This window comes from Diospyros lotus, chromosome 3, assembly GCF_014633365.1.
Source record: "Diospyros lotus cultivar Yz01 chromosome 3, ASM1463336v1, whole genome shotgun sequence".
In the NCBI taxonomy this organism is placed as follows: domain Eukaryota; kingdom Viridiplantae; phylum Streptophyta; class Magnoliopsida; order Ericales; family Ebenaceae; genus Diospyros; species Diospyros lotus.
Window position 1 is genome coordinate 37,418,918 of NC_068340.1, and position 25,763 is coordinate 37,444,680.

At 39.2% G+C, this 25,763-nt stretch overlaps 3 protein-coding genes across 6 annotated transcripts; 2 read left to right on the plus strand and 1 right to left on the minus strand.

The window, feature by feature from the left end:
- The first annotated feature begins 411 nt into the window (after positions 1–411).
- On the plus strand, positions 412–13,932 carry LOC127797027 (valine--tRNA ligase, mitochondrial 1-like). 4 transcript variants are annotated; one of them, XM_052329486.1, is made up of 8 exons: positions 2,271–2,509; positions 2,583–2,636; positions 2,761–4,861; positions 5,370–5,522; positions 5,610–5,682; positions 7,129–7,194; positions 7,286–7,340; positions 13,829–13,932. In XM_052329486.1, exons 4-8 carry the CDS (start codon positions 5,485–5,487, stop codon positions 13,846–13,848), a joined length of 252 nt encoding a protein of 83 aa, XP_052185446.1. In that variant the 5' UTR covers positions 2,271–2,509; positions 2,583–2,636; positions 2,761–4,861; positions 5,370–5,484; the 3' UTR covers positions 13,849–13,932. The 4 variants fall into 4 exon arrangements, with proteins under 4 accessions (XP_052185443.1, XP_052185444.1, XP_052185446.1 ...); XM_052329485.1 differs by having other exon boundaries at positions 2,294–2,509; positions 5,363–5,522; positions 13,829–13,929; XM_052329483.1 differs by lacking the exons at positions 5,370–5,522; positions 5,610–5,682; positions 7,129–7,194; positions 7,286–7,340; positions 13,829–13,932 and adding an exon at positions 412–1,166 and having other exon boundaries at positions 1,242–2,509; positions 2,761–3,129.
- A 3,807-nt stretch (positions 13,933–17,739) lies between these two features.
- On the minus strand, positions 17,740–18,930 carry LOC127796974 (uncharacterized mitochondrial protein AtMg00860-like). Its single transcript, XM_052329367.1, has 2 exons — positions 18,865–18,930; positions 17,740–18,105 (listed from the first exon to the last, which is right to left on the minus strand). Exons 1-2 carry the CDS (start codon positions 18,928–18,930, stop codon positions 17,740–17,742), a joined length of 432 nt encoding a protein of 143 aa, XP_052185327.1.
- Positions 18,931–19,351: 421 nt separating this feature from the next.
- LOC127797026 (uncharacterized) lies at positions 19,352–20,509 on the plus strand. Its single transcript, XM_052329482.1, has one exon. The coding sequence runs from the start codon at positions 19,352–19,354 to the stop codon at positions 20,507–20,509; it is 1,158 nt and encodes a 385-aa protein (XP_052185442.1).
- The last annotated feature ends 5,254 nt before the right edge of the window (positions 20,510–25,763 follow it).

Here is a 25,763-nt window from a genome sequence, read left to right on the forward strand (position 1 = left end):
ACCTTTTATTATATTTTTATTTATTTATCAAACTTTTAATTTTCTTGTATAGGCTTTCAATAATTACTAAAAAAGATGTCAAATGTTATTGTATTTTTAATTATGAATTGAATTTTTAATTTTTTAATATTAAATATAAATTATTATTTTGTATCAAATATATCATGTCATCAATCTATCATTAAAAAATATCGTTTAATTTATAATGTATCATTTTAAATTAAATAACATGATTTTAAATTATATAAATTAGCAAGTGAAAGGCAAACAAAAATAAAAATTAAAAACTAAAATAAAATCAAAAAAATCCTAAATATAAAATATTTTAAAAAACTAAATATATATCACGTTTACAACATAACAATTATTCGACACTAATAATTGGAGAAAAGCGCGTAGGCCTTCTGAGAGTGATGAGACCCACGCACCACCTCTAATGACCGACACATCGCCTCTGGTAACTCAACCCACTCAATTACCCATTAACAAAATTGTTTTCGAGTTAGAAAGAAGGACGAAGTTCTCAATTTGTTGGATAAGGCTAGCCGTGGTGGGGATAAGGTCGTGATGCCATGCTTTGGCTCTCTGTTTGATATGGTGTTCTTCACATTCACACAGAGATCGTCATCATGAACCACATGGGCAGCTGTGAGCCGAAGCTTCGCTCCCCAACCCCCCATATTCTAAGCAGAATTTCCCCCAATCAACCCGCAAAATTATCTTATTTTTCTTCAGTTCAATCGAAGCGTAGTAGAACCCGAATAACAGCACCGCTGTCTTCCTCTCCCCGCAACCAGCAGAATCAGAATCAAGAAGCTCCGATCTCCACCGCCACAGTCACCGGAAGAAAAGCGCCGGAAAACGACGCATACGGCGTCGAATTCAAGACGCTCGGAGGCTGCAAGCTCGGGATTTCTAGGTATCCCGATTTCGAATACGATGCCCGGGGCGGAACAGGAACTGGGTCTGGGAGAGGCAAAAGGGCAGCTGCAAATAGCGACTTAGTCGGTGAAGTACTTTCGGTCAGTTTTGATACGAAAACGCTGTATATTCCTCCATTGATGAGCTCCACAACCAGGTTCTTGGGGCTGCCGTTGCCGCCTTTCCTCAAGATAGACGTTGTTCCAGATCTCTTCCGGGGAACCATCGACCGGAAATCTGGCCAGGTAAAGTACGTACTTAATTTGTGTGGATTAGTTATTGGTTGGTATCATTAATGGCGGATCGAGCTGGACTTGCAGGTGGATCTGGAGTTCAGGGCCAAGTTCTGGTTCTCCGTTGGGAGCATTTACAGAGCTCCGCCGCTGCTGGTGGAGACGGTGCTGACGTCGGAGGAGTCGTCGAAGGGAGGATTGAGAAGCGGGAAAGGCGAGAGGCTGGATGAAGAAGGCAAGTGCAGGTTGGTCGGGGTGGCGACAGTGGACGCCATTGACGATTTCTTGATGGATTCCTTCCTTAGCCTCCCCACTGAATGTCTGGCCAGCCTTAATGCCCAAATCTCCTTCACTGCTGATGCTGTATAAGTTCTGTTTTTACCATACAAGTTACAACGTCCACTTCTGTCACCATGATCCAGTGTCTTTATTTAGTGTAGTATGCACATGTATTTGGTAAACTTAGATTAATCATAAAACTTATTTATACCCATTATCATATATATTTTAATATATCACACTCAAAAAAAGTATGATTTTTTTATTATAACTAAATATAAGCAATAAATAAGTACATGTTGCTCACGTCATGTTGTTTGACGCCGGTTGCAAGGGTGGCTGAATGAGTTCCACCCCCGCCTCCCATAGAGCTCATGTTTTCTCTTAATTTGTAAATTAAACGGTGGATAAATATTATGTTATTTGATGTAAATAATATAATATTTTTATAAATAAATATAAAAAAATTATAAAAAATATATAAAAAAAATCTCAAAAGATGAAAAAGGAATTTTAATAAATTTGAAACTTCCTGAATCGGCAGCCCCCGCTGAAAAGCATTGCACGCAACGCCAGCCCAATTCATGTATGAAAAATGTTACTGGTATACCTTTTTATATATTTTAGGTTATATAAAGGTGTATTAATAATAAAAAAAATTCTCGTGAAACGCATAAAAATATGTGAAGTACAAGATATTTTGATCATAATACCATTATGTAATCTAAAATGTTCAAAACAGTTGTGTATCTGGGTTGATTCATCCACGCATATTCGTACTAAGGGTTGCCAGCCCAATTCACGCATGGAAATTGTTATTGGTATACTTTTTTATATATTTTGAGTTATATAAAGATGTATTAATAATAAAAAAATCTCTCGTGAAACGCATAAAAATATGTGAATTATAAGATATTTTGATCATAATACCGTTATGTAATCCAAAATGTTCAAAACAGTTGTGTATCTGGCTGATTCATCCACGCATATTCGTAGTTGGGGTTTTACAGTTCGCACGGTGACAGTGCCTTCTCATCCCGTTCCTTGATCCTCTCTGTCCTAGCTTAACAACGATGGTGAGTGATTTCCCAATCATTGTCAGTCGGGTCTTTCGAAAACTAGGGTTTATGTAAATGTTCATGGTTGTAGGTGCAGGCAGAGGCGCATCCGTATGATGCAGCGAAGAATAGAAGCGATCAGAAGGTGAAAGAAGCATCACGTTAAAGTCGAAATGTTGTGAAAACGTTCTTGTTATTGTTGAGTGAGTGATTGGTTGAGTTTGTGTTTACTTCGGCTAGTTGATTATTTAATGCCTTTGAAATCTTAGATGGAGTCAGAGGCTCAGCCACCGTTAGAAGACCTGGAGAAGAAGAAGAAGGACGAAGATGAGCTTTCAGTACCGTTCGCGTAAAGGAATTATTTGACAGCTTATTTGAAGTGGAGAACCCTCGCCCAGCTGTTGAGCGAGAATATTCCGTCTTATAAAATTTTGAGTGACTTTGGTGTTTTGTTGCCAGGGATCCAGTAGGTGCTGGGATTTTTGAAATCTGTTCATTCATCATGGTCTGGTGGCCATTAGATGGTCTAAAAATAATTATCATAAACCTTGTTAGATAAAAAACAAACGGAGAACCCTTGCCCAACTGTTTAGATCCAGTATGGGTTGAAATCTAGATTTGTGTTTTCTTATTTGATATTTGGTCTTCCCTGTCTTACTACTTGTTTTTTTTTCTAATTACTGATTGATGATTAACTGTAAATGATTGTTATTCACTGTGGCGGCTTTAATTTTGAAAAATTTTACACTAGCTTGAACAAATAGAAAGTGCTACAGCGTGTTAGGGAGAGAGATGGAATGGAAAGAGGTGGAAGGTTTTTTCTGTTCATTCTCTTTTGATGTTGTATTTTTGTTTTTGCCCTAATTGGGAGAGAATAGATGGAATGCAAAACATTATTTTTGTGTGTTAACAATATTAAACTTCCTAATTTTTAAAAATTCAAATTTGTCTTTTATATAATAAAGCTTTATCTATCAATTAAGAGGGTACCACTGCCATTGATTATTTAATTTTTTTCTGTCCAATTCATTTTTAGTTCTCCCGCAAATAAAGGAGAAATTATTTTTACTTTTATTATCCACCCTACCACACAGAAAGTATTCTAATTTCCATTCTATTCCTTTTCATTTAATTTTTTTTTTATATTTCATTCCGTTACTAACTCTTTCTCAATCAGAGCCTTCAGTAACCTGGTAGAAATTGCTTGATTGTAACTTAATGAGGCTGACTGAGCTGATCTCACAATCTGTTGAATCCTGCAACTGTGCAGGCTGTTCAGCTTCGTTGTCAATTTTGTGTTCATTTTCAGTTTTTTGTTTCAGACTCTTGCATTCAATTTTTCTTTTTCTGTTAGAAAAGTGAAAATTGAAGTTGTCTTTTAATAATGCCATATTTCTTCAAATTTTGAAAACAAAAGATGAACATATGTTTGATAAAATTTTTGTTTATTTTAATAGTTAATAGATATATGTAACAGTTAACTTTATAAAAAAAAGATGTCCCTGAATGCACAAGGCTCATTGCTTTGCTGGGGTATGGGAATTTTTTTCAAATAATTTCACTTAATGAAATTATAAAAAATAATTTCAAATGTAATAAGGTAACTCTGAAAATCAGGATATGAAGTATATTTTTAGTTATAGTTTCAAAAAAATATTTACAGTTAGAATATGCTGTTGCATGTGTTACAATTGACAACTAGCAGGTTTGCTGGATGGTAAAAGAATATAAACCAAAGTATAAGGACCCAAATTTGAGTTCCACCAAAACCTGAGGAAGCCTTCTGCTGCTGAAGAAGACAGGAGAAGCTTGACCAATTTTCCCCTCCTTTTGGTGGCCTCAAAATGACAATGAAATCAAACAGTCCTTTAGTATCTTGTTAAAGTTTTACTTACAATTTGAGCATCTGAATCAAAGGTGACTTTGCCAATGAATTGCCTTAAGATATTTAGTTTTCCATAAAAGGGAATGCAATCATCAGCACACAATGTATTTGTAACTTTGGCCAGACTGATGAAAATCTGAATCTAAAATCACAATTTTGTATGTCGTAATGCAAATGAAATGATTCATGAGCATGATAATGCTGTAGTTCTTATGCTTAATTTTCATGTATTATCTGTCTTGAAGGTTATCTTTCTTGTTTATTCAAGTGTTGTTTATCCAACTAATATTTTTTCCAGCTTCCCCATCGAGTTAATCTTTGATTTGTTTGTCTTATGTCTTACTTGATATGACTGAAACACATTTGTTTTCTTCTTTGTTTTTCCTGTTTCATATCTGATTGTATAGGGATAATGTAAGTAGGCAAGAGAGAAAGAATTGAAAAAACTTAAAGCTTCACAAAAAGCGGAGGCAGCCAAAATTCAGGTAAAACATAATATTGATATTTGCTGTCCATTTCTGGTATTGGTTTTGGATTGTATTGATGATCATTGTTCACCTGCAAAACTTTAATCCTTTCAATACACAAATTTTATACGGGACCTGAAACGAGCAAAACAAAATGCTTAATACATTTTAAACTGAGAGGGCTAGGAAATATATATAGGATACAACTCTATCTCTTTCCTATAGAGTAGGAAAGGATTGGAATAATCTAATCCTAAAAACTAGGAAAGATTATAAAACAGATAAAAAACAAACTTAAATTAATTTAAATGCAACTGTATAACAACCAGATAATCTACAAGGATAATTCTTTATCTTTTAATTTATTTGAATCTTCTTTTCTCGTCCAACAAGACCTATGAACTTGATATTATAGCCATTGGAAAAATGTAAAATTTCTATATCATGTATTTTATGGCATTGACATAGGAGATTAACTGGCTATTTTTTGCATGATGATGCATTTTAATGCGCAACAAGCATCTAGTACTTAAAAAACAGGTAAAAGGAAGAACTTGAAAAGGGGGGCAGGGGGAGAAAATCCTGAAGACTATGTTGATCCAGAGACTCCATTTGGTGAGAAGAAACTTCTTTCGTGTCAAATGGCTAAGCAATTCAGTCCCAATGCAGTAGAAAGATCGTAAGTTTGCAATTTATAATGTCCCCTGTGCAGCACAAATAAATTTGTTTAGCAGCCAGTACAATAATTATGCTATAACTTGTTTAGATGGTATGCATGGTGGGAGAAATCAGGCTTCTTTGTGGCAGATTCTAGCAGCTCCAAGCTGCCATTTGTAATTGTTAGTGTCTCTCTAGTCTTTTTTTGTAGTTGCTTTGACTTAATGACTTGTTTTTTTCCCTTGTATTATTGGGTTAATTGCAGAAGCTCAGTGGTAAAGTTAAGCAATGGTTCTCTAGTAGTATGACTCAGAAATCTGGATGCTTATACAGTAGCTGATGCCTTCTGCCTAGGTAGAAAGAATGTAGGCTAGATGTCAAGCCTTCTGAATTGCAAAGTATAGTAACTGGAGGGGGCAAAGCTGAAATTGTGGGTTGCTGAATAAAGGACAAAAAATTGAAATAATTTGCATTTTTTCAATTAGAGCACGTGGACTTCTAAATTCTTTGATGAATTTCTGTGTCATAATTATGGAGTATGTTGTTTGTCTCATGTTTCTAGTCGTTGCATGGTTTTTAGCATCTTGCCTGCATGTTTTATGTATGGCTGCCTTAAATTGCGTATATGGCATTCACCAAAAGGGATGCAAAAGATTGTGCTTATCTTAACTGACATAATATCACTGCAACTGGACATAAGAACTCTTGCTGCTGAGGCATTAACACCTAAGGGATTTAATTTTATTTTCATTATAAGAAATTTGATTTACCCTAAGTTAACTATTATTTTTGCATGCTTATAGTTTGTATGCTCTGTATTACACAATTTACAGAACTATTGGTTTCTGTTGCTGATTGAGTTTTTTCTTTAACTCATTATGCCACTGTTTGATGATCTAACATCATTTGTTTTTTTAAATTGATGAGATCATTACTCTTATGCTTATCATTTTTTTTTTTGTTCGACTTCAGCTTGTGATGCTCTTGATATTTCTCATTCTTATGTTTTCTTATTGCTAAATGTACATTTTGTATTTGTGTACCGGAATAGTTATGTGAAAAGTAAGGATAGTTGTCAATGTCAAAATCTGTCTTCATTCTACATGGCTAGTTATTAGAACAGAATAAGTACCATGGAGTGTAATGATTACCTACATTACAAGATTTCAGGAAAAAGCTGAATCTTTTGGTGACTTATTTTTTGTATGCTTAGGACTTTTATGACTCCAAGGTTGCTGTATATGGGTGACAATTCTCCTATGCAATTATGAGTCTTAGATTTTTATCCATTGACCCCTATTTTAAGAGTAGGCATTGATTTAACAGACACTTAGGTAGACATATCACATGCAATTAAGCCTTTTGATGTTGTTTCTAGCTTGTCATGGTTTTTATGTACTTACACTCATTGGAACTTCTGGCAAAGGACTATGTTAGTATCTTTTTCTGGAGGTTAGTTTGTCAATTCTACTCTGTTTGTTGTTTTAGAGCACCATCAGGTTGCTGTTAGCTCTTTGTTTTAATTTATGCCATACTTCCTGTCTCCTTCAACAATTCCCTAAGTCAGTTATACTTTTATCTGAGAGAAATTATCCATTTCATAAATTGTATTTTCTGATTAATTGCAGGTACCGCCACCTCCAAATGTGACTGGAGCCCTACATGTAGGCCATGCCCTAACCTGTGCTATCCAGGTCTAGAAGCATATATCTCTTATATAATTGTGGTTTGGTTTGGTTGGTCGTTCAGCAATTTTAGTATGCTGCTTGATTATCATTGATGCAGGATACTATCATGCGGTGGTGTAGAATGCATGGATACAATGCCTTGTGGGACGCAGGTTGGCTACCTCTTTGACTTTTCTCTTTCCTCAATTCGCATGTCTTATGTGTGCAGGGCATATGTAATACGCTGAGGGGTTGGGGAAATCTTGTATTCAAGCCTCAATACAAGAATTTATGGATTTTGACTGCCTATTGTTCTGTTGTGAGAATGGACATACATGGGTCCATCAGTTCCATACAAAGGTTTTGTTACTATGGTTCCATGAGTTTATGGATCCAAGGTGTCTTTGGCCTGTTATAACACGTAGGGACTGTTTGCAGCCCCATCCTTCCTGGTTTGCAACTGATTGAACTAGGGTTGTTCCTAGAGTCATGAATTGGCATAAAATATATAGGGATAGATACAAGGAGGATTTCACACCCCCTAGGGGTATATCTTAGAAAGGTATATGTTCAAGCTGTGGAAATGGCGGCCTCTTGATAGAGCACCGATACATCACACATATCAGTGTAGGGGTAAGAAAGGAAGCAAGAAGACAATTGAGGAAAAGGATACAGGGGTAAATTTTTCATAGACAGTTAGGAATAACAACCTCACGTGGCTGTAACCGTCAGGGGAATCTCTATAAGAGAGAGTGGAAAGAAGAGAGATAGGAAAAAGAAAAACTTGAAGAAGATTTTGCGAGAGCAGGCCCTCTCGAATTGGCCCCCGTTTTCTTTTTTTCTGTTCTTCTTTCTTTCCTTTGTCAGTTTTTTGGAATTGAGCATTTTAATTTGGATTGATATGGGATAGGAAATTGGAGTTTTGAGTGGGAATTCTATCATTTTGGTATCAGAGCAATCGATCCATGGGGATGACTGTTTCTGAAAGAGTGGGTGAGCTGGAGGGGCGTATGGCGGGTTTACAAAATAGTATAGAATCGGTGAAGGCAGAAGTCATGAGGGTGCAAAATATTGAAAAGAGCATGGCGGGGATGATGGACCGATTTAACCTATTAATGGTACAATGGGATGAGCAGGAGAGGGGGAGAGGAAGGGGAAGCAAGATGGGGAAGACCAACTTGCGAGATCGTCCTTGTCGAGGGAGGGGACGCCAGCGGTTGGAGGGAGAAGTGGCGAAGGGGGTGACTAGGTTGATGCAGTCGGAAGGCAAGAGTACCGAGGGAGGCGCCTGGAAATGCCCATCTTCGAGGGAGATGATCTAGATGGCTGGATCTTCAGGGTTGAGCGCTACTTCACAGTAAACTAGCTGACCGATGCAGAGAAGTTGGAGTTGGCAGTCTTATGCTTTGAAGTAGGGGCTCTGTCTTGGTTTCAATGGGAGCAAATGAGGCGGTGAGTAAGAAATTGGGAGGAGCTTAAAGGGTTGCTAAGGAATCGATTCAAGTCCACCCAAGAAGGGACCGTGGATGAGAGGTTCATGGCCCTTCGACAGTGGGGAATGGTCTGAAACTATCGAATTTACTTTGAGACTCTAGCATCACCCATTGAAGAGATGCCCAAAGCAGTTTTGGAGGGACACTTTGTTAATGGGCTCAAACTGGAAATCAAGGTGTTGAGGCCCTTGGGCCTCAAGAATATCATGGAAATGGCTCAGTGGATTGAGGACTGAAATCAGGTGCTATAAGGGAATCGTTTTGGTTACGGCCCAAGTAAGGTAACCCCACACCCAGCTCCAATTCCTATGGGGCAACAAAATTTGGGGTTCTAGGCCGCTAATCCTCCTAGGATAGTCACAGCTAGCTCTTCTAATTCTCCAAGATCGCTGGTCAGCGGAAAGCTGTCCACACCACCCTTCAAGCGATTGAGTGAGAATGAGCTACAAGCCAAGCGGGCGAAGGGATTATGTTTTCGCTGTAACGAGAAGTATTCATTTGGGTATAGGTGTAAGAACAAGGAGCTACAAGTGATGGTTATTTATGAGGAAGAGAGGGGAGAAGAAGAAGGGACTAAACAAGATGAGGCAGTGGAGGCTTCCGGGGAGTGGGAAGACACTCTCAAGGAAGGGGAGATGGTGGAGTTATCACTAAACTCCGTGGCAGAGCTAACTCCTCCTCAAACGATGAAGATTAAAGGAACAATAGAAGGCCAAGAAGTGATTGTACTGATTGATAGCGGGGCTTCCCACAATTTCATAGTAGCTAACTTGGTGCAAAAATTGGGACTCGTAAGGATGCCTACCCGAGGATATGGGGTGATAATGGGCTTGGGAATGACAGTGCAGGGGGCGGGAGTATGCAAGAGGGTCCCCTTGTTGTTACAGAATGTGAAGATTGTGGAAGACTTCCTTCCTTTGGAGTTGGGCAGCTCTGATGTCATTCTTGGGATGAAGTGGTCGGCCACATTGGGAGAGACACAAGTGGATTGGGCTTTCCTGATCATGAGGTTTAAGGTGGGAGACACGGCCATTACCTTACATGGGGATCCTAGCCTTATTAAAACTTTAGTGACCATGAAGTCCATGATGAAGGCATTTCGGAAGGGTGGGGAAGGAGTCTTATTGGAGTTAGGTTGTTTAACGGCTGAAGCAATGGAAGTTGATATCCCTAACAGCTTGCAAGAGGTGTTGTCCGACTTCGAGGCAGTCTTTGAAGAGCCGTGTGGGCTGCCCCCGCACCGAAGACGGGATCATACCATCACGCTGCAGCCCGAGGTACCCCCAGTCAGTGTGAGACCTTACCGATACTCGCATCTCTTGAAGATTGAGATTGAAAAACTTGTTAGAGAGATGTTGGCTGCAGGTATCATCAGGCCAAGCATCAGCCCTTTTTCCAGTCCAGTATTGCTAGTCAAGAAGAAGGACGAGAGGTGGAGGTTTTGCATGGACTACCGAGCTCTAAACAAGGTAACTATTCTCAATAAATTTTCTATTCCGATTATTGAAGAACTCCTAGATGAGCTGAATGGAGCGGCAGTTTTTTCTAAATTGGATTTAAAATCGGGTTACCATCAAATACGTATCGCACCTAAGGACATTCCGAAAACTGCTTTTCAGACTCATGAGGGCCATTATGAGTTTATGATGATGCCATTTGGATTAACAAACGCTCCTGCTACATTTCAGTTTTTGATGAACGAGATTTTTAGGGAGCAATTGAGACAGTTTGTTCTCATGTTTTTTGATGACATTTTGGTGTACAGCAAAACGATGCAAGAACATCGGGATCATTTGCGTTGTGTATTGGGAATATTAGCTAAAAACAAGTTGTATGCCAATGCAAAAAAATGCAAGTTTGGACATATGGAGATTGACTACTTAGGCCACATTATTTCGCAGCTGGGGGTTGCTGTGGACAATTCAAAAATTCAGGCTGTTATGGATTGGCCTAGCCTAGGTTCGCAGCGAGAACTCCGTGGATTTTTGGGAATCACGAGGTATTATCGTCGGTTTGTAAGAAATTATGGAAAATTAGCTTGGCCATTAACGGAACGACTTCGAAAAGATAACTTCTATTGGGATGAGAGTTCGAAGCAAGCTTTTCAGTCCCTAAAGACAGCCATGACAGCCTTACCGGTGCTCGCCTTACCAGATTTTTTGAAGGAATTTATAGTGGAGACTGATGCCTCAGGGTATGGACTCGAGGTTGTATTGATGCAGGAACATAGGCCACTTGCTTTCTTTAGTCATGCTTTAAACCCCTACGATTGGAATAAGTCAACATATGAGAGGGAGTTGATGGCTATTGTATTTGCGATACGAAAATGGTGACATTATTTATTGGGGAGGAAGTTCACAATTCGAACAAATCAAAAAAGTTTAAGGTTCTTGATGGAGCAATGATTTGTGAGTCCGAAATGTCAAAAATGGGTGATGAAGTTAATGGGCTACAACTTTGAGATACAATATCAGCCTAGCTTGGAGAACCGCGCTGCTGATGTGTTCTCCCGGTTTTCATTTCCAGTTACACTCATGGCTCTTATTGTTCCTCGGGTGCTACAATTAGATCAACTCAAAGAAGAAGTGGCCGAAAACAGCCACTTCCAATAGATCATCAAGGAGCTGCAAGCTGAACCTTCAAGTAGGCCAGGTTATTCCTTGGTGGATGGGCAGTTATTATTCAAGGGCAGATTGCTACTCCCCCTTAGTTCGTCTTTGATTCCTTTGGTGATGAAGGAGGGTCATGATGGACAGCTTGGAGGCCACTCGGGTTTCTTGCGAACTTACAAAAGGCTGGTTGTTAATGTGTATTGGATAGGAATGAAAAAGGATATCCATCGGTATGTCCGCCAATGTCCCATATGCCAGCAGCACATGTACATGGCTCTCTCACCCGGGGGCCTACTTCAACCGCTCCCTATTCCCCATCAAATTTGGGAGGATTTGTCAATGGACTTCATAGAGGGACTGCAAAATCTGGGGGAATGGACTCCATTCTAGTGGTGGTGGATAGACTTAGCAAGTATGGGCATTTTATCGGATTGAAACACCCATTTACAACAGCCAGTGTAGCAAGAATTTTTGTCAAAGAAATTGTGCAGCTGCACGGGATTCCTAATTCTATAGTCTTGGATAGAGACAAGGTCTTCATCAGCCATTTTTGGAAAAAGCTATTTCGACTACAGGGCACACAGCTGAATAGGAGTACAGCTTACCACCCCCAATCCGATGGCCAAACGAAAGTCCTCAACAGGACATTGGAGACTTATCTCAGATGTTTTGCCTCTTCTACACCTAAGGCGTGGTACACTTGGCTTCCTTGGGCCAAGTATTGGTATAATACTTCCTATCAAGCTTGTTCTAAACTAACCCCTTTTTAGATAGTTTATGGGCGCGAGTCACCTCCACTTCTACAGTTTGTGAAGGGTACCACCGTCATATCCGGGTTGGAGAAGCAGCTAGTGGAGAGGGATGTAGTGCTGGAAGAGCTTAAAGGCCAACTACTGCGAGCACAAGCAAAGATGAAATCCATAGCGGATAAGAAGCGGAGGGACATTCAATTCGAAGTGGGAGACTTGGTCTACCTGAAAATTAGACGATATAGGCAAAAGACCTTGGCTGCCAAGCTAAATGAAAAGCTGTCACCAAGGTATTATGGACCCTTTGTTGTGGAAAAGAGGATAGGGAAGGTGGCATACAAGCTGGAACTTCCACCCACATGTGCCATCCATCCCGTCTTTCATGTATCTCAACTTTGTAAAGCTGAAGGGACATCACCAGCAGCTACCTCCATTCCAACTCATTTGACAGCCGAGCTAGAGATGATGGTAAAACCAAAATTCCTATTGGGAATACGGTCGAGCAGAGGTAAAAACTTGAGGGGCCTTGATGTGCTAATTCAATGGAAAGGGCTGCCACCCTTAGAAGCTACATGGGAACCGTACAATCAGATTGCAACAGTTTCCCGAGTTTCACCTTGAGGACAAGTGAATCTTATGGACGGGAGTCATGATAGAGCACCGATACATCACACATATCAGCATAAGGGTAAGAAAGGAAGCAAGAGGGCAATTGAGGAAAAGGATACAGGGGTAAAATTGTCATAGATGGTTAGGAATAACAACCTCACGTGGCTGTAATTGTCAGGGGAATCTCTATAAGAGAGAGTGGAAAGAAGAGAGATAGGAAAAAGAAAAACCTGAAGAAGATTCTAGGAGAGCAGGCCCTCTCGAATTGGCCCTCGTTTTCTTTTTTTCTGTTCTTCTTTCTTTCCTTTGTTATTTTTCTGGAATTGAGCATTGTAATTCGGATTGATATGGGATAGGAAATTGGAGTTTTGAGTGGGAATTCTATCACCTCTTTGCAAAAAAGCAAGGCTAAGGTTGTGTACAAGAATAACCCTCCTCCAACCGTTGTGAAGCGGAAAGCATCGTGCATTTGGGATGCCCGTACTCTTTTTTTTAATTTCTTAAAACTGATGAATGAACATGGCACTACAAGTGCATTACTCATTTGTCTAGCCAACATTCTAAAAACTGGTGGAGGCCCTTTTTAAGATTGAAGAATTTCAGTTCACATTTTTACTTATGAATGACGTGGAACAAAACTCTCAGCATGAAAATAGCATAGTTTATAAGGTAAACTGATGCCCCACATCCAATTATCATTTAAGTGAACAGCTAGGGTATTTGTATATGTTGCAACCACAGGCTGCACCTTGGTGGAAAGGCTCAGAACCTAATTGATTTGACTGTCTTTGGGCTTTTGAACTGGCCCAACCTGCCTGTACCTAAGACAGGTTGTGCATGGGCATCCCATCTTCCATGACCCTGTTTCTTTGCATCTGTTCCTGTCCATTAGGGGCTGTAGGAGTGGATCCTTGATATTTTGGATAAACTTTTATCTGTATAATCATATGCAGCAATGCTACAACTTTTGCCTCCATTAATCAAACCATTGTGAATAATGTTCAAGATGCATTGGTGTGATGCTCTTGCAGGTTGTTGTGGACAAGAAAATCATGTGTGTAAGAAAATTAACAAGACATTCTGGCCATGAGAAATTTTTATCTGAAGTTACCCAACATCATCAGTAATTTTAGCCTCATTAAGTTGATAAGAATCTGTACAAGTATTAGTTTTTGTCTATGCTTTTGTGTGGTGAAAGGTGTAGAATTGGAAGAATGAGTACACTGGCACCGTATTGAAACAACTTAAAGAGGATTGGGTGCCTCACTTGATTGGTCTTGAGAGGTTACAATCTTAAATTATACCATATGTCTGAATTATTTGAGTCCAGTCAATCTTATTCGCATGTTAGCACCTGTAGGTGTTTTATGTTATCTTCTTTGTTCTTCCACAGTGCTTCACGATGGATGAGAAAAGATCAAGGGCTGTGAGAGAGGCATCCGTTAGGCTTTACAAAGAAGGTCTAATTTAGAGGTATGCACTCATCTATTTAAATTGCATGAGGCATGGATGATATTTTTTCAGGTAACAAATAACTTAATTTATATCTTATAACATACCACCACAATCTGATTTAAGGGTATCAATTCGGTTTTGGATGTAAAATGTTGTGGTGTTATATAAAATGGATGGCCTATTAGGTCTATAGATTTGACTTTAGATTATTTTTTCTCCAAACCATATATTTAAATTTCTTTTCCAATGAGCACCTATCTGTAGATTAAATTAATTTTGCATTCTGTTTTAGGGATCTGTGGTTGGTGAATTGGGACTGTGTTTTGCGAACAGCAATATATGTTATGAGGTAACCTGTGGTCTTTGAACCTTTTTAGCCTCTCAGTGGAATATATGTATATTATGAAGTTGCTGGTTTTGTAGGCAGGCTATTTGGACATAAAAGAAAGGTCACTTAAAGGTTCCTCAATATGAAAGGCACGTGGAGTTTAGTGGTTTGACATCATTTGCATACCCTTTGGAAAGAGGATTGGGTGAAATTGTTGTGGCCACTACTAGAGTGGAAGCAACGCTTGGTGATACTGCGATTCCATACATCCATATGACTTAAAATACAGCCACCTTCATGGAAACTTTCCCATTAATCCATTTAGTGGAAGAAAACTTCCAATAGTTTGTGATGCAATACTTGTTGATCTAAATTTTGGGACTGGTGCTGTTAAGGTACAGTTTGTCCTTAAATACTAAGAATGATGGGTTGAACTTCTCTATTAGTTCTCATGTTTGGATTCTAATGTTATGAATGCTCCTTCAATACTCTTGCAGATAACTCCAGCTCATCCAAATGATTTTTAGGTTGGAAAGCGTCATAATCTTGATTTTATCAACATCTTTACAGATGATGGCAAAATAAATAGTAATGGTGGTTCAGAGTATATGGGGATGCCACATTTCACTGCCCGTGAGGCTGTGACTGAAGCTCTACAGAGAAAGGTATTGTACCTAAATAAGGTGGGATAGGCTTAGCTGCTTGGTAATGCATTGAATACTACTTGTACTACAGTCCAGGCTAAGAGGTCCACCAGTCAAAATAAGGAAATGTCAGCAAAATAAAAGATGGACAATTTCATAACGCAACAATTTTAAAGTTTGTTAATGTTAACATGGAATAGTTTAGCTTTGCTTTTGCTAGCATGCATGATTTACCATCGTTGGTCATGCTGATGTCATTATCTTACATCAGCAGATCAAGAGGTGCCACTTCAAAGTGGTATAAGACAATTCAAGTCCCTCACACCATAGCCAGCCATTTGGGAGCCAAATGTGGTCCACTTTATGATGGAATTGAGATTGGATGAGGGATTTCCTTTCCTTGGGCATCTATGAAGAATATTAGCTCATTTTATCCTTGCTCACAATCTCTCTCTCCCGATTCTCTCTTATATCTCTTTCTCTTCTTCATCCTTCCCTCAATTGATTGCTTAGTCCCTTAGAAAACATTTTCCTATTCATACCGAATAGGAAGAAGGTAGATTGGCAGGCTTAGTCCGTGACAAACTCTTGCCAAAATAAGCTAGTAAACACTTTATCCCTGTCTGATATTATCGTCTAAGGTACCCTGTGTAGCTTCACCACATGATCCAAGAATTCTCTGGCCACTTTTTGTGCCGTGAACGGATGGGACAGACTAAGGAAATGGTTGTACTTAGTTAGTCGGTCCACCACTACTAGTACACAATTCTTTCCTTCTGATTGTGGCAACCCTTCTACAAAATCCATTGTAATGTTAGCCCAGGCCCGGTTAGGTACTTCCAGAGGCTGTAGAAGACTTGGTTTAGCCATTGATTCATGCTTGCACCTTTTACATATGTCACACTGTAGTATGTACTCCATAACTGATTTCTTTAAGCCTGGCCAGAAGAATACTTGCTTCACTTTCCTATATGTGTTTTGAATTCCCAAATGTCCTCCTAGAGGTGAGTCGTGCATGGTTTGAAGTATCCTCCCCTTCAATGTCTCACAATCTCCTATCACCAACTGTCCCCGATATCGAATCAGGCATAGTTCTGAAAGGCGCGAGGCGCAGCGAGGCGCAAAGGGTCCTTGAGGCGCGAGGCGCGCCTTTGCGAAGCGAGGCGCACCTTTTAGAAAAAAAACTAAAAATCTTGTAAAATAATAAAAAACTATCAAATTATCAATAATAACACATGCATATCATTAATGTTTCATTATCTTCAAATTCTAAACTAACAACATCAAAGTTAATTCATTCATCATACAATTTCTAAACTAGAAACATCATCAAAGTTCAAACTTAAAGTCTCAAACTCAAACAAGTACCAACCATCGTGCAAAGTTCTAAACAAACATATAAACACTACAAGTCCACAATCAATAAAGAAGTTTTAATCATCATCATCATCATCATACCCTTCACCAAATTGAAAATCATCATCTTACGGTGCCATATTTTGCTCATCCCTGATTCCCTGTTATTTTTCTTCTTTTGCATATACTCTCCAATCTCTTGTTTTATTGATGGAGGACATTTTGGAATAGCTTTAGTATTCTCCACAATCAATAAACACTACAAGTCCACAATCAAGAAAATGCTTTCATTTTGAAAAATGCTATTTTTCTAGGTCTGGAAGATTAGAGCATTTTTTCTAAGTCTGGAAGATTAGGGCATTATAAGGAGACATATAAGAAAATGTTTTCATTTTGAAAAACTAACTCCTGGTATTTTGATAGTTAATATTCATTGTTGTTAAAATGATTTTTAATGAATTTTTCAAGAAATAGTAAGTATGTATTTTGGGGGTGGTAAAATTGCTAAATCCTGAATTTGTACTAAAATCAAAATTCTATTTTCTTATTGTTATGGATTTTGATTTTTTAGATATTTTTATTGAATCCAAATGGGGGGTACTTTCTTATTTACATTTATGTATTAAAGTAAATGGAAGGTAAAATATAAATAAAAGAAAATGTGGACATTTTCTTATTTACATATATACATCACTACTTATGTAAATAAGTAGTGATGTATACATGCTGAAACTAAGAAGAGAGGATGCTAGAGAGGAGAGAAAGAAATGATGCAGGCAGGATGCAGGCGCGATTTTCATGAGGCGCGCCTAGGCGCGCCTCAGCGCCTCACCTTGCAAGGCGCGCGCCTTGCAGAAACCGCCTCGCCTCAGCCCAGGCGAGGCGCCTTGCGCCTAGGCGCGCCTTTAATAACTATGGAATCAGGCCATTACTGATGGTGTAACCTTACTTGCTGTTATTGTCTATGCTTAGTTGCTCCATTAGTTCCCTCGTCCAATCGGGTATCAAAACTAAGGTAGCTGCGCAATGCCCTTCCTCATGGCACTGGGATAACGCATCTACTGCCACATTCTCTCTTCCCCTTCTGTACTAAATCACAAAATCCATCCCCATCAACTTCGCCATCCCCGTTCTTTGCAAGTTGGTGTTCAACTTCTGGTGAGCCAAAAACTTAAGGCTTTCGTGGTCAGTTCTTATGATGAACTGTCCAACCTCAAAATAATGCCTCCATTTTTCAACTGTCATGAGGACTGCCAATAATTCCTTGTCATACGTGCTTAGCCCTTGATGTCTTGGGGCCCGAGCTTGGCTCATAAAAGCCAAAGGTTAGCCATCTTGAGATAGAACAACCCCCACTCTTGTTCCACTTGCATTCGTCTCCAAGGTAAATGGTTTGTTGAAGTCAGGGATGCCGAGCATAGGAACCTCACTCATGGCCTGTTTAAGACCCCCGAATGCAGCTTCTGCTCCTTCATCCCACTTAAAGCTATCCTTCTTCAATAGGTCAAATAATGGTTTGCTTATCACTCTATAATTCCTTACGAAACACCTATAGTAGCCGGTCAATTCCAGGAATCCCCTCAGCGATCTGACATTCCCTAGTCTAGGCCACGATAACATAGCTGATTTCTTCTTGGGATCAGTGCTAACTCCAGCACTAGAGATCACATATCCCAAATACTCCACCTGCGTCTAAGCGAAAGCACATTTGGACTTTTTGATGCACAGCCAATTGAGTCTAAGGACTTGGAATGCAATTCTAAGGTGTTCTAAAATTAGGTGAAAAAAGGGCTATAGATTAAAATATCATCAAAGAATACCAACACAAATTTGCGGAGGTAGAGTTCAAAGATATGATTCATAAGAACTTGGAAGGTTGCAGGTGCATTGGTTAAACCGAAAGGCATTACGGTGAATTTATAATGCCCATGGTGAGTTTTAAAAACGGTTTTAGAAATATCAGTGGGGTTCATCCGGATTTGGTGATATCTGGACCTTAGGTCAAGCTTAGAAAACACTGAGGTATGGCTTAGTTCATCGAGTAGGTCTTCAATGATAGGAATAGGCAGTGTTCTAAAAATCGGGCTAGGTGCCCGCCTAGGCGCTAGGCGACCACTGGCCGCCCCGAAATTGCCCTAGTCGGGCCTCTTAGGCGCCGGCCCGAGTAATCGGCCGACTTGGGCGCCTAGTCAGCCAGCACGCCTAGAGCTTTTTTCGGTTTAAATATTAGTTTTTAGGGTTTTTTTTTGCTAAATCATAAATCAAACGATTCAAACCTGTTAGCGTCTCCCCCTCTTCAGTCTCTTCTCACCTCAACGCTGCTGCCTCAACGCCGCCAAGCTTCATCTGCCCGCCAGTAGCTCACCGCCGTCGCTGCATCCAACTCCATCCTCGCCACCAAGTTTCATCATCACCGCCTCTTCTCCGTCGCGTCTTCCTCTTCCTCGTTGCCTCAGCATCGTTGCCTCCGCCCTCGTCCTCGCCGTCGAGCTCCATCTCCGCCACGGCAAGGTCCATCTCCGTCCACTCGTAACCCCTCTCTCTCTCTCTCTGTTTTGCGTTTGCGGCATTGCTGCGTTTTTTATTTCCTTTTTATGTTTTTTATTTTTTATTTTATTTCATTTTTCTTTTCTATTTATATATAATTATTAGATTTATATTTAGTTTTTATTATTAATTATATATATTCTTTAATATTTCCAAAAAATTTGCTGCTTGCTTATAGACTTATAGTATATTGATGTTTTTATTATTGATTATATTTCTGTTTTTATTATATTGTAAAACATAAATTATTTTGCTATTTTATTATCTTAATTTGAATCATTTGATTATTTTACAGCCATGAATCATGATATGTTATTGTTATTTTGAATACTAAGTGAGGTTATTCGTTATATATAGGTTTTTATTGCAAGTTTCTTCAATTAAATTAAAAATGTCGGATGGGACTCGAAGTACAGGAGCATCGTCTGATGCAGCTTCGGTTTTTAAAAGGAAATCCAATGATATTGGATGGGAGTATGGAATGTTAATTGATCCGAAGAATATGGATAAAGTTAAATGTAAGTTGTGTGGTAAAATTATGTCTGGCGGAGTTTACAGAATAAAAGAACACATAGGTCATATTTCCGGAAATGTTTCTGCATGTCCAAAATCTTCTCCGAATGATCAAGCTAAATGCAAGAATGCTATTGCCGAGGCAAAGAGTAAGAAGAAGAATAAGGAGGAGGAAGATTTGATGAGATCTTCTGTTAATATTTCTGAAGGGGGGGATGATGAAGATGAATTGAAAGAGTTAGGTAGCAAAAAAATGCCCCATACTCTTGGCCCTATGGATAAGTTTGCAACCTCCATCAGTCTTGAAACTTATTTGACGAAAAGGCAACAAAATATCAATGAAGCACTCTTCAAAGAAAGAACACAGACTGTTCGTGAGTATTGTGCTAGATGGGTATATGAAGCTGGTATTCCTTTCAATGCGATAGATCATGATAGCTTCAAATTGTTTGTTGAGGCGGTTGGTCAATTTGGCCCGGGCTTCAAACCTCCTAGTCAATACCAGTTGAGAGAACCGTTGTTAAAGGGAGAAGTGGATAGAACTAAAGAATTACTAAAGAAGCATGAAGAAGAGTGGGCACAAAATGGGTGCTCCATTATGACAGATGCTTGGACAGACAGAAAAAGGAGGAGCATCATGAACCTATGTGTTAATTCTAATGCAGGTACTGTTTTTTTGTCTTCCAAAGAGTCTTCAGACAAAGCACATACAAGCGAACTCATTTTTGAATATGTGGACAAGTGCATTGAGCAAGTTGGCCCACAAAATGTCATCCAAGTAGTAACAGACAATGCTACCAACAATATGGGAGTAGCAAAATTATTGAAATTGAAGAGGCCAAATATCTTTTGGACATCATGTGCTACTCACACTATCAATTTGATGTTTGAAAGTATTGGAAAACTGCCGAAGTTTAAAAAAGTCATTGATCAGGCCAAGAGTTTGACGATCTTCATTTATGCACACCATAAGACATTGTCCTTAATGAGATCATTTACAAAGAAGAGGGATATTGTGAGACCGGGAGTTAACTAGATTCGCTTCTTCTTTCCTTACTTTGCAAAGTTTGATGGAGAAAAAAGCTCAAATGAGGACAATGTTTACTAGCTCTGAATGGGATGAGTGCAAATGGTCAAAGACTGTTAAAAGGAAAACAACATATGCTACTGTGATGAGCATTACTTTTTGGAATGGTGTGAATTTATGCCTCAAGGTTTTTGCTCCTTTGGTGAAGGTACTTCAAATTGTTGATGCAGATAAAAAGCCTTCTATGGGCTTTTTATATGGAGAGCTTAAGCATGCAAAGGAAGCTATTAAGGAGGCCCTAAATAATATTGAGAAAAACTATCAGCCTATTATTGAGATTATTGAAGCAAGGGTAAAAGATAGGCTAGATAGTCCACTATATTTTGCGGCTTACCTTTTGAATCCCTATTACTTTTTTAAGGATATGGGTATAAAACTTGATCATGAAGTCATGGATGGATTTTTTAACTGTGTGGAGATGTTTTATGATGCCAATGGTGAATTGCAAGGTCATGTTGTAAATATTGAGTTGCCAAAATATACTCATAAAGAAGGAACTTTTGGAAAATCGTGGGCAGCTCAAGGGTGTGCAGAAAATGATGACAATTATAATCCAGGTATAAAATTTATTTAATCATTTTCTTAACTTCTATTGTGTATAAGTTTATTTACTTTATACTTGTTTGACCTATGTAGTTAAATGGTGGATAACTTATGGAAATCACACTCCAAACTTGCAACGAATGGCGATAAGGATCCTTTCATTAACTAGTAGTTCGTCTGGTCGTGAAAGAAATTGGAGCACTTTTGAAGGGGTTAGTGTATACTTTAAAACGTTTTTAATACTTTAATTTTATTATTCCTATCATTTAAAGACTTAAAGTGATATTACTTTTATTTTATTTATGTAGATACATACGAAGAAAAGAAATAGACTAGATGTGCATCAATTGAACAATCTTGTCTATGTCCAATTTAATGCAAAACTGATGAACAAGCAAAAGAGAGAGAAGGAAAGGAATATTGATGTGTTACTTGCTAGTGATGCCAGCAATGCACAAGGATGGATTGTTGAAGGAGGAGATGATGAAGAAATTGATCCTGGTACAGGGCTTACTTGGGAAGTGGTTAGTGAAGCATCTGGAGCAGACGAGATGCTTCAACCTCAAAGAAGTTCTAGGATGAGAGAGCTTCATGAAGATGATTTCCAATCAGAAGAAGAAGAAGATGAGCAAGAGCTCAATGAATTTGATTTTGAATCTAATGAAGATCATGTATTAGAAGAATATGGAGAGGAAGAAGTCTAATTAGATAGTTAGATACTTAAATTCTTCAAGTATGGTTTATGTTGCATTATTGTTGCTTTTATCTTATTGAACCTAGAACTGATCTACAACAATTTGTTTTCTCATGCTTAATTCTATATTTCACTTGTCATTCCATTATTGTTGTATTTTTGGTTTATGTTGCATTATTAATACTTTTTAAGTTTGATTAAATTGAAAATAACTTCAAATTATATCACAAAATTTAAAAAACAAAAAAAAAATAGCAAATTTTCTAGGCCCCGCCTAGGCGCCCTAGGCGCTAGGCCCCAGCCTGACGCCCAACTAGCGCCTAGCGCCTTTTAGAACACTGGGAATAGGGAATTTATTTTTAATGGTGATGTTAAGTTGGTGGTAATCAATATAGAAACGCTAAGTTCCATCCTTTTTTTTAACTAAAAGGATAGGAGATGCAAAAGAGCTTCTGCTAGGACAGATCAAGGATTGGTCCAACATCTCCTTGACCACGGTTTCAATCACAGTTTTTAGTTTTGGGGGGTACCTATACGGTTGGATATTGATTGGTTCTGTATTTGGCTGTAGGGGAATTGTGTGATCAAAGGGTCTTTTAGGAGGTAAACCATTAAGTTCTGCAAACAAGTCTAAGTAGTGCATCAAGAGAAGACAATTCATGTACCTTCTAGTGTGTGGTGGCTAGGAGATTGTCGACCATCAGACATTGGCCTCTTTGTTTTTCCTGATCATCATAGGCCTCAATTGTAAAGAGTTGTGCCACCTGTGGGATATCTTGCACTTAAGTAACTTGTGCAAGCTTTTCACTCTGATCAACTTACATGCCCTCGTCTCCACACTCCCTTGTAACGTAATTCTCCTATCTCCCCTTTGCCAATGTAACCTCCATTTTGTTAGAATCAAAGCTGATGGGATTGACCTCCCTCATCCAATCTACTTCTAAAACTATTTGGCTACCTCCCAACTTAAGTAATCTAAGATCAACTTCGAATGATTCCCCTTGCATTGTCCAACAAAACCCAGACATGCCGATTTACTCAACACTCGACTCCCAATAGCCACTGTCACTACCAGTGGTTGAGTCTTGGATAACTCACACTTCATTTTTCTTGCAGTTCCTTCATCGATGAAGTTGTGGGTGCTCCCACTGTCAATCAACACCATGAGGGACCCCTCCAGTACCTTCCCTTCCACCTTAATTATCTCGCTGCTAGCCACCCCTTTTATAGCATGGAGAGAGATGGTGCCATTGTCTTCCTCCTCCCCTTCCTCTTTGGTCACGAGGATTTCCTCCCCTGCATCTTCCTCGACTTTTTCTCCTTCCAACAATAACAATTGTCTACCACAACGATGCTCGGGGTAGTATTTATCCCCGCATTTGTAACATAATCCCGGAGGCCTCTTCAGCTCCATCATCCTTCCTCGTTGCTACATCTCGTTAGTTGGTGGTGGCGATGCTGGTAACTTCGATATTGGCCCTGCTCTGTACGTCTCTTTGATTGGCCCTCTTCCCACTATTGGGGTTGGAACGGATCCATGTCCCCTTGCCTAGCTCTTATGTACTTTCATCATTGCTCCCATATTCATCTCTTGAAGTAGAGCACTCTCCACTGCTTCTTGCACCGTTCGTGGTCTAGTCATCTTCACTGCTGACCTTGGTTCCTCATTCAAACCGCTAAGAAAACTAGGCATGAAATAATCTCCGGTCATATAGGGGTTGCGGCTCAGTATTAGAGACTTCAACTCCTCAAACTAGAGTTGGTACTCTTGCACCGATCCATGCTGTTTCATCTTGTTGAATTCTTCCATGATATCCATGGTTCTCTTATCTCCAAATCTTTCACATATCCCCTTGACAAACTCCTCCCAATTACAATCTTCCCTCACCCGTGACCAACCTTGGTACCACACATCTCCTACATCGTTCAAATATGCCACCGCTAGACTGATCTTCTGGTCCTCAGCCTCTCGATGTATCCCAAACAGTTTCTCGCACCAGCGTAACCACCGATGTGTCTCATCAAACACCGGTAATTCCAATTTCGGAATGGGAAAATTGGAAGGGTTGGAGTTTACCTGAATCTCTGGTTGTCATGTCCCTAGGAGGATTAGAAGGGTAATATTGTGATAGGGATATAATAAAGGGGTAATATTGTAATAGGCTTATATTAGTTTGTTAGAAGATATTTGGTTGTTTGTTAGGAGCACATGGGCGCTATTAGAAATTAATTAAAGAGCTACCTATGCTTATAAAAAGGCCCATTGTAAGAGGAGATGATTATACTTGAATTGTTAATGAAACTATCATTCTCTCTCTAAGAATTATCTCAAATCTCCTTCTCACTTCTCTCTTCTGCTCTCCCTCAATTCACTCTAATTTCTCCCCTCATTCTTCTTCAATTTTCCCTCTATACATTCTGTTCTTAATCCTAAGCCTCTCGGATCCCTCCGAATGCCAATTTCACCCCGTTATGAACCCTAGGTTCATGACACCGGTCTCCTCTCCATTCCATTGCCTCCCAATATTGCTGAATCACCCTCCACCTCTGACGAGCCAACTACCCTCTGGCTCATACCTACTCCTGGCAAGATCAAATCCGATCTTCCTCTCGGGGGAAAGTTCAGTGATAGGCTCACTTGAGCTTGACTCTAGAACATAAGCATAAACTGTTGTATCTGATCACGCAACATGTTGTTGTGCTCTCTCATTTCCTCTCTAAATTGGTTGCGCATATCTCCACGCAACCGATCTATTACCTCCTTGAATCTTCAATCGATCACCGATCCCAACGAGTCCTCCATTGATTCGACTCGAGTTTGTACATCCATCACCGTAACTGACACTTGCTAGAGCTGTAGTTCCATCTACTTCATGCGAGTTCCATCCGCCATTGCTAAGTTCCTCAATTCTTTGGAAGGCAGGAGCGAATGCTCTGATACCAATTGCCATATCCCTTGGATCTGACAGGGGTTTCTCCCTTAATAGGAGAGTTTAGGCTGGAATTCAGAGAGTGGAGGGAGAGAAGAATAGAGAAGAATCGAGAGGGAAGAGAATTAGAGGGAGAAATTGAATAGGAATCAATTCAAATCATAGATGCTTACAAATGGAATTGGATCGAGTTTGTATACTCAGTTTCCAGCGATTTGATGCCAAACAGAATAGTTGTCGTTACTGCATTCAATTGTAAAGAATTCTTAGTAATTACACTTGCATTCCTTACTTTGTACTTATTACAATAGGTCTCCCTAGGTACGTGACAATGTGGTTAAGGAAATAGAAGAGAGAAGTTTGTAAGTCTCTCTCTCTACCTGGCTGAGGAGCCAAGTGAAGAAGAAATGGGGAGGACAACTTCTAAAACTTCCTCTCTTTGACACTTACTGTACATAAAATGAAATTGAGTTGAGATAATATTCTTAAGAGTCTTCAGTTTGACAAGTTAAGCTCATCAGTAATAGAATTAGATTGCTCCCACACACTTTGTTCTTTACTTTGTTTAGATAGATGGATGGGGCTTCCTTTTGTTTCATTCTTTTTCTCATCATTATGTTTCCTTCTCTTGCACCAAACAATAGTATACACATTTTAACAGCTAGGGAAAGCCTTAAGTCTGAGTTTGTTGAAGATATTTTTTGATAGTGCTTAATGTTAGATCTTCAGCTATCCTCTTGCATGACAAAGTACAACTCAGTTGATAGAATGGATTACTGAAAAAAGTCTTTTCCATAATGGAAGGGGATAAATTATGTGATTCTTAAATTTCATTTTCATTGACTAATTTGGTAGTAGTACAATAACAACAATCACAAGCTTTAATCCCATGAGGTTGGACTGGCTATATGAATTCTAAACCTCCTTGCACCTTTCTCTATTCTTGACCATATCTTTTGTAAGGGCATTGTATCCTATGTCATACCTTAAGAGTTTCTCATCAAATTTTTGGGTCTTTCACTTTCTTTTAGCTACA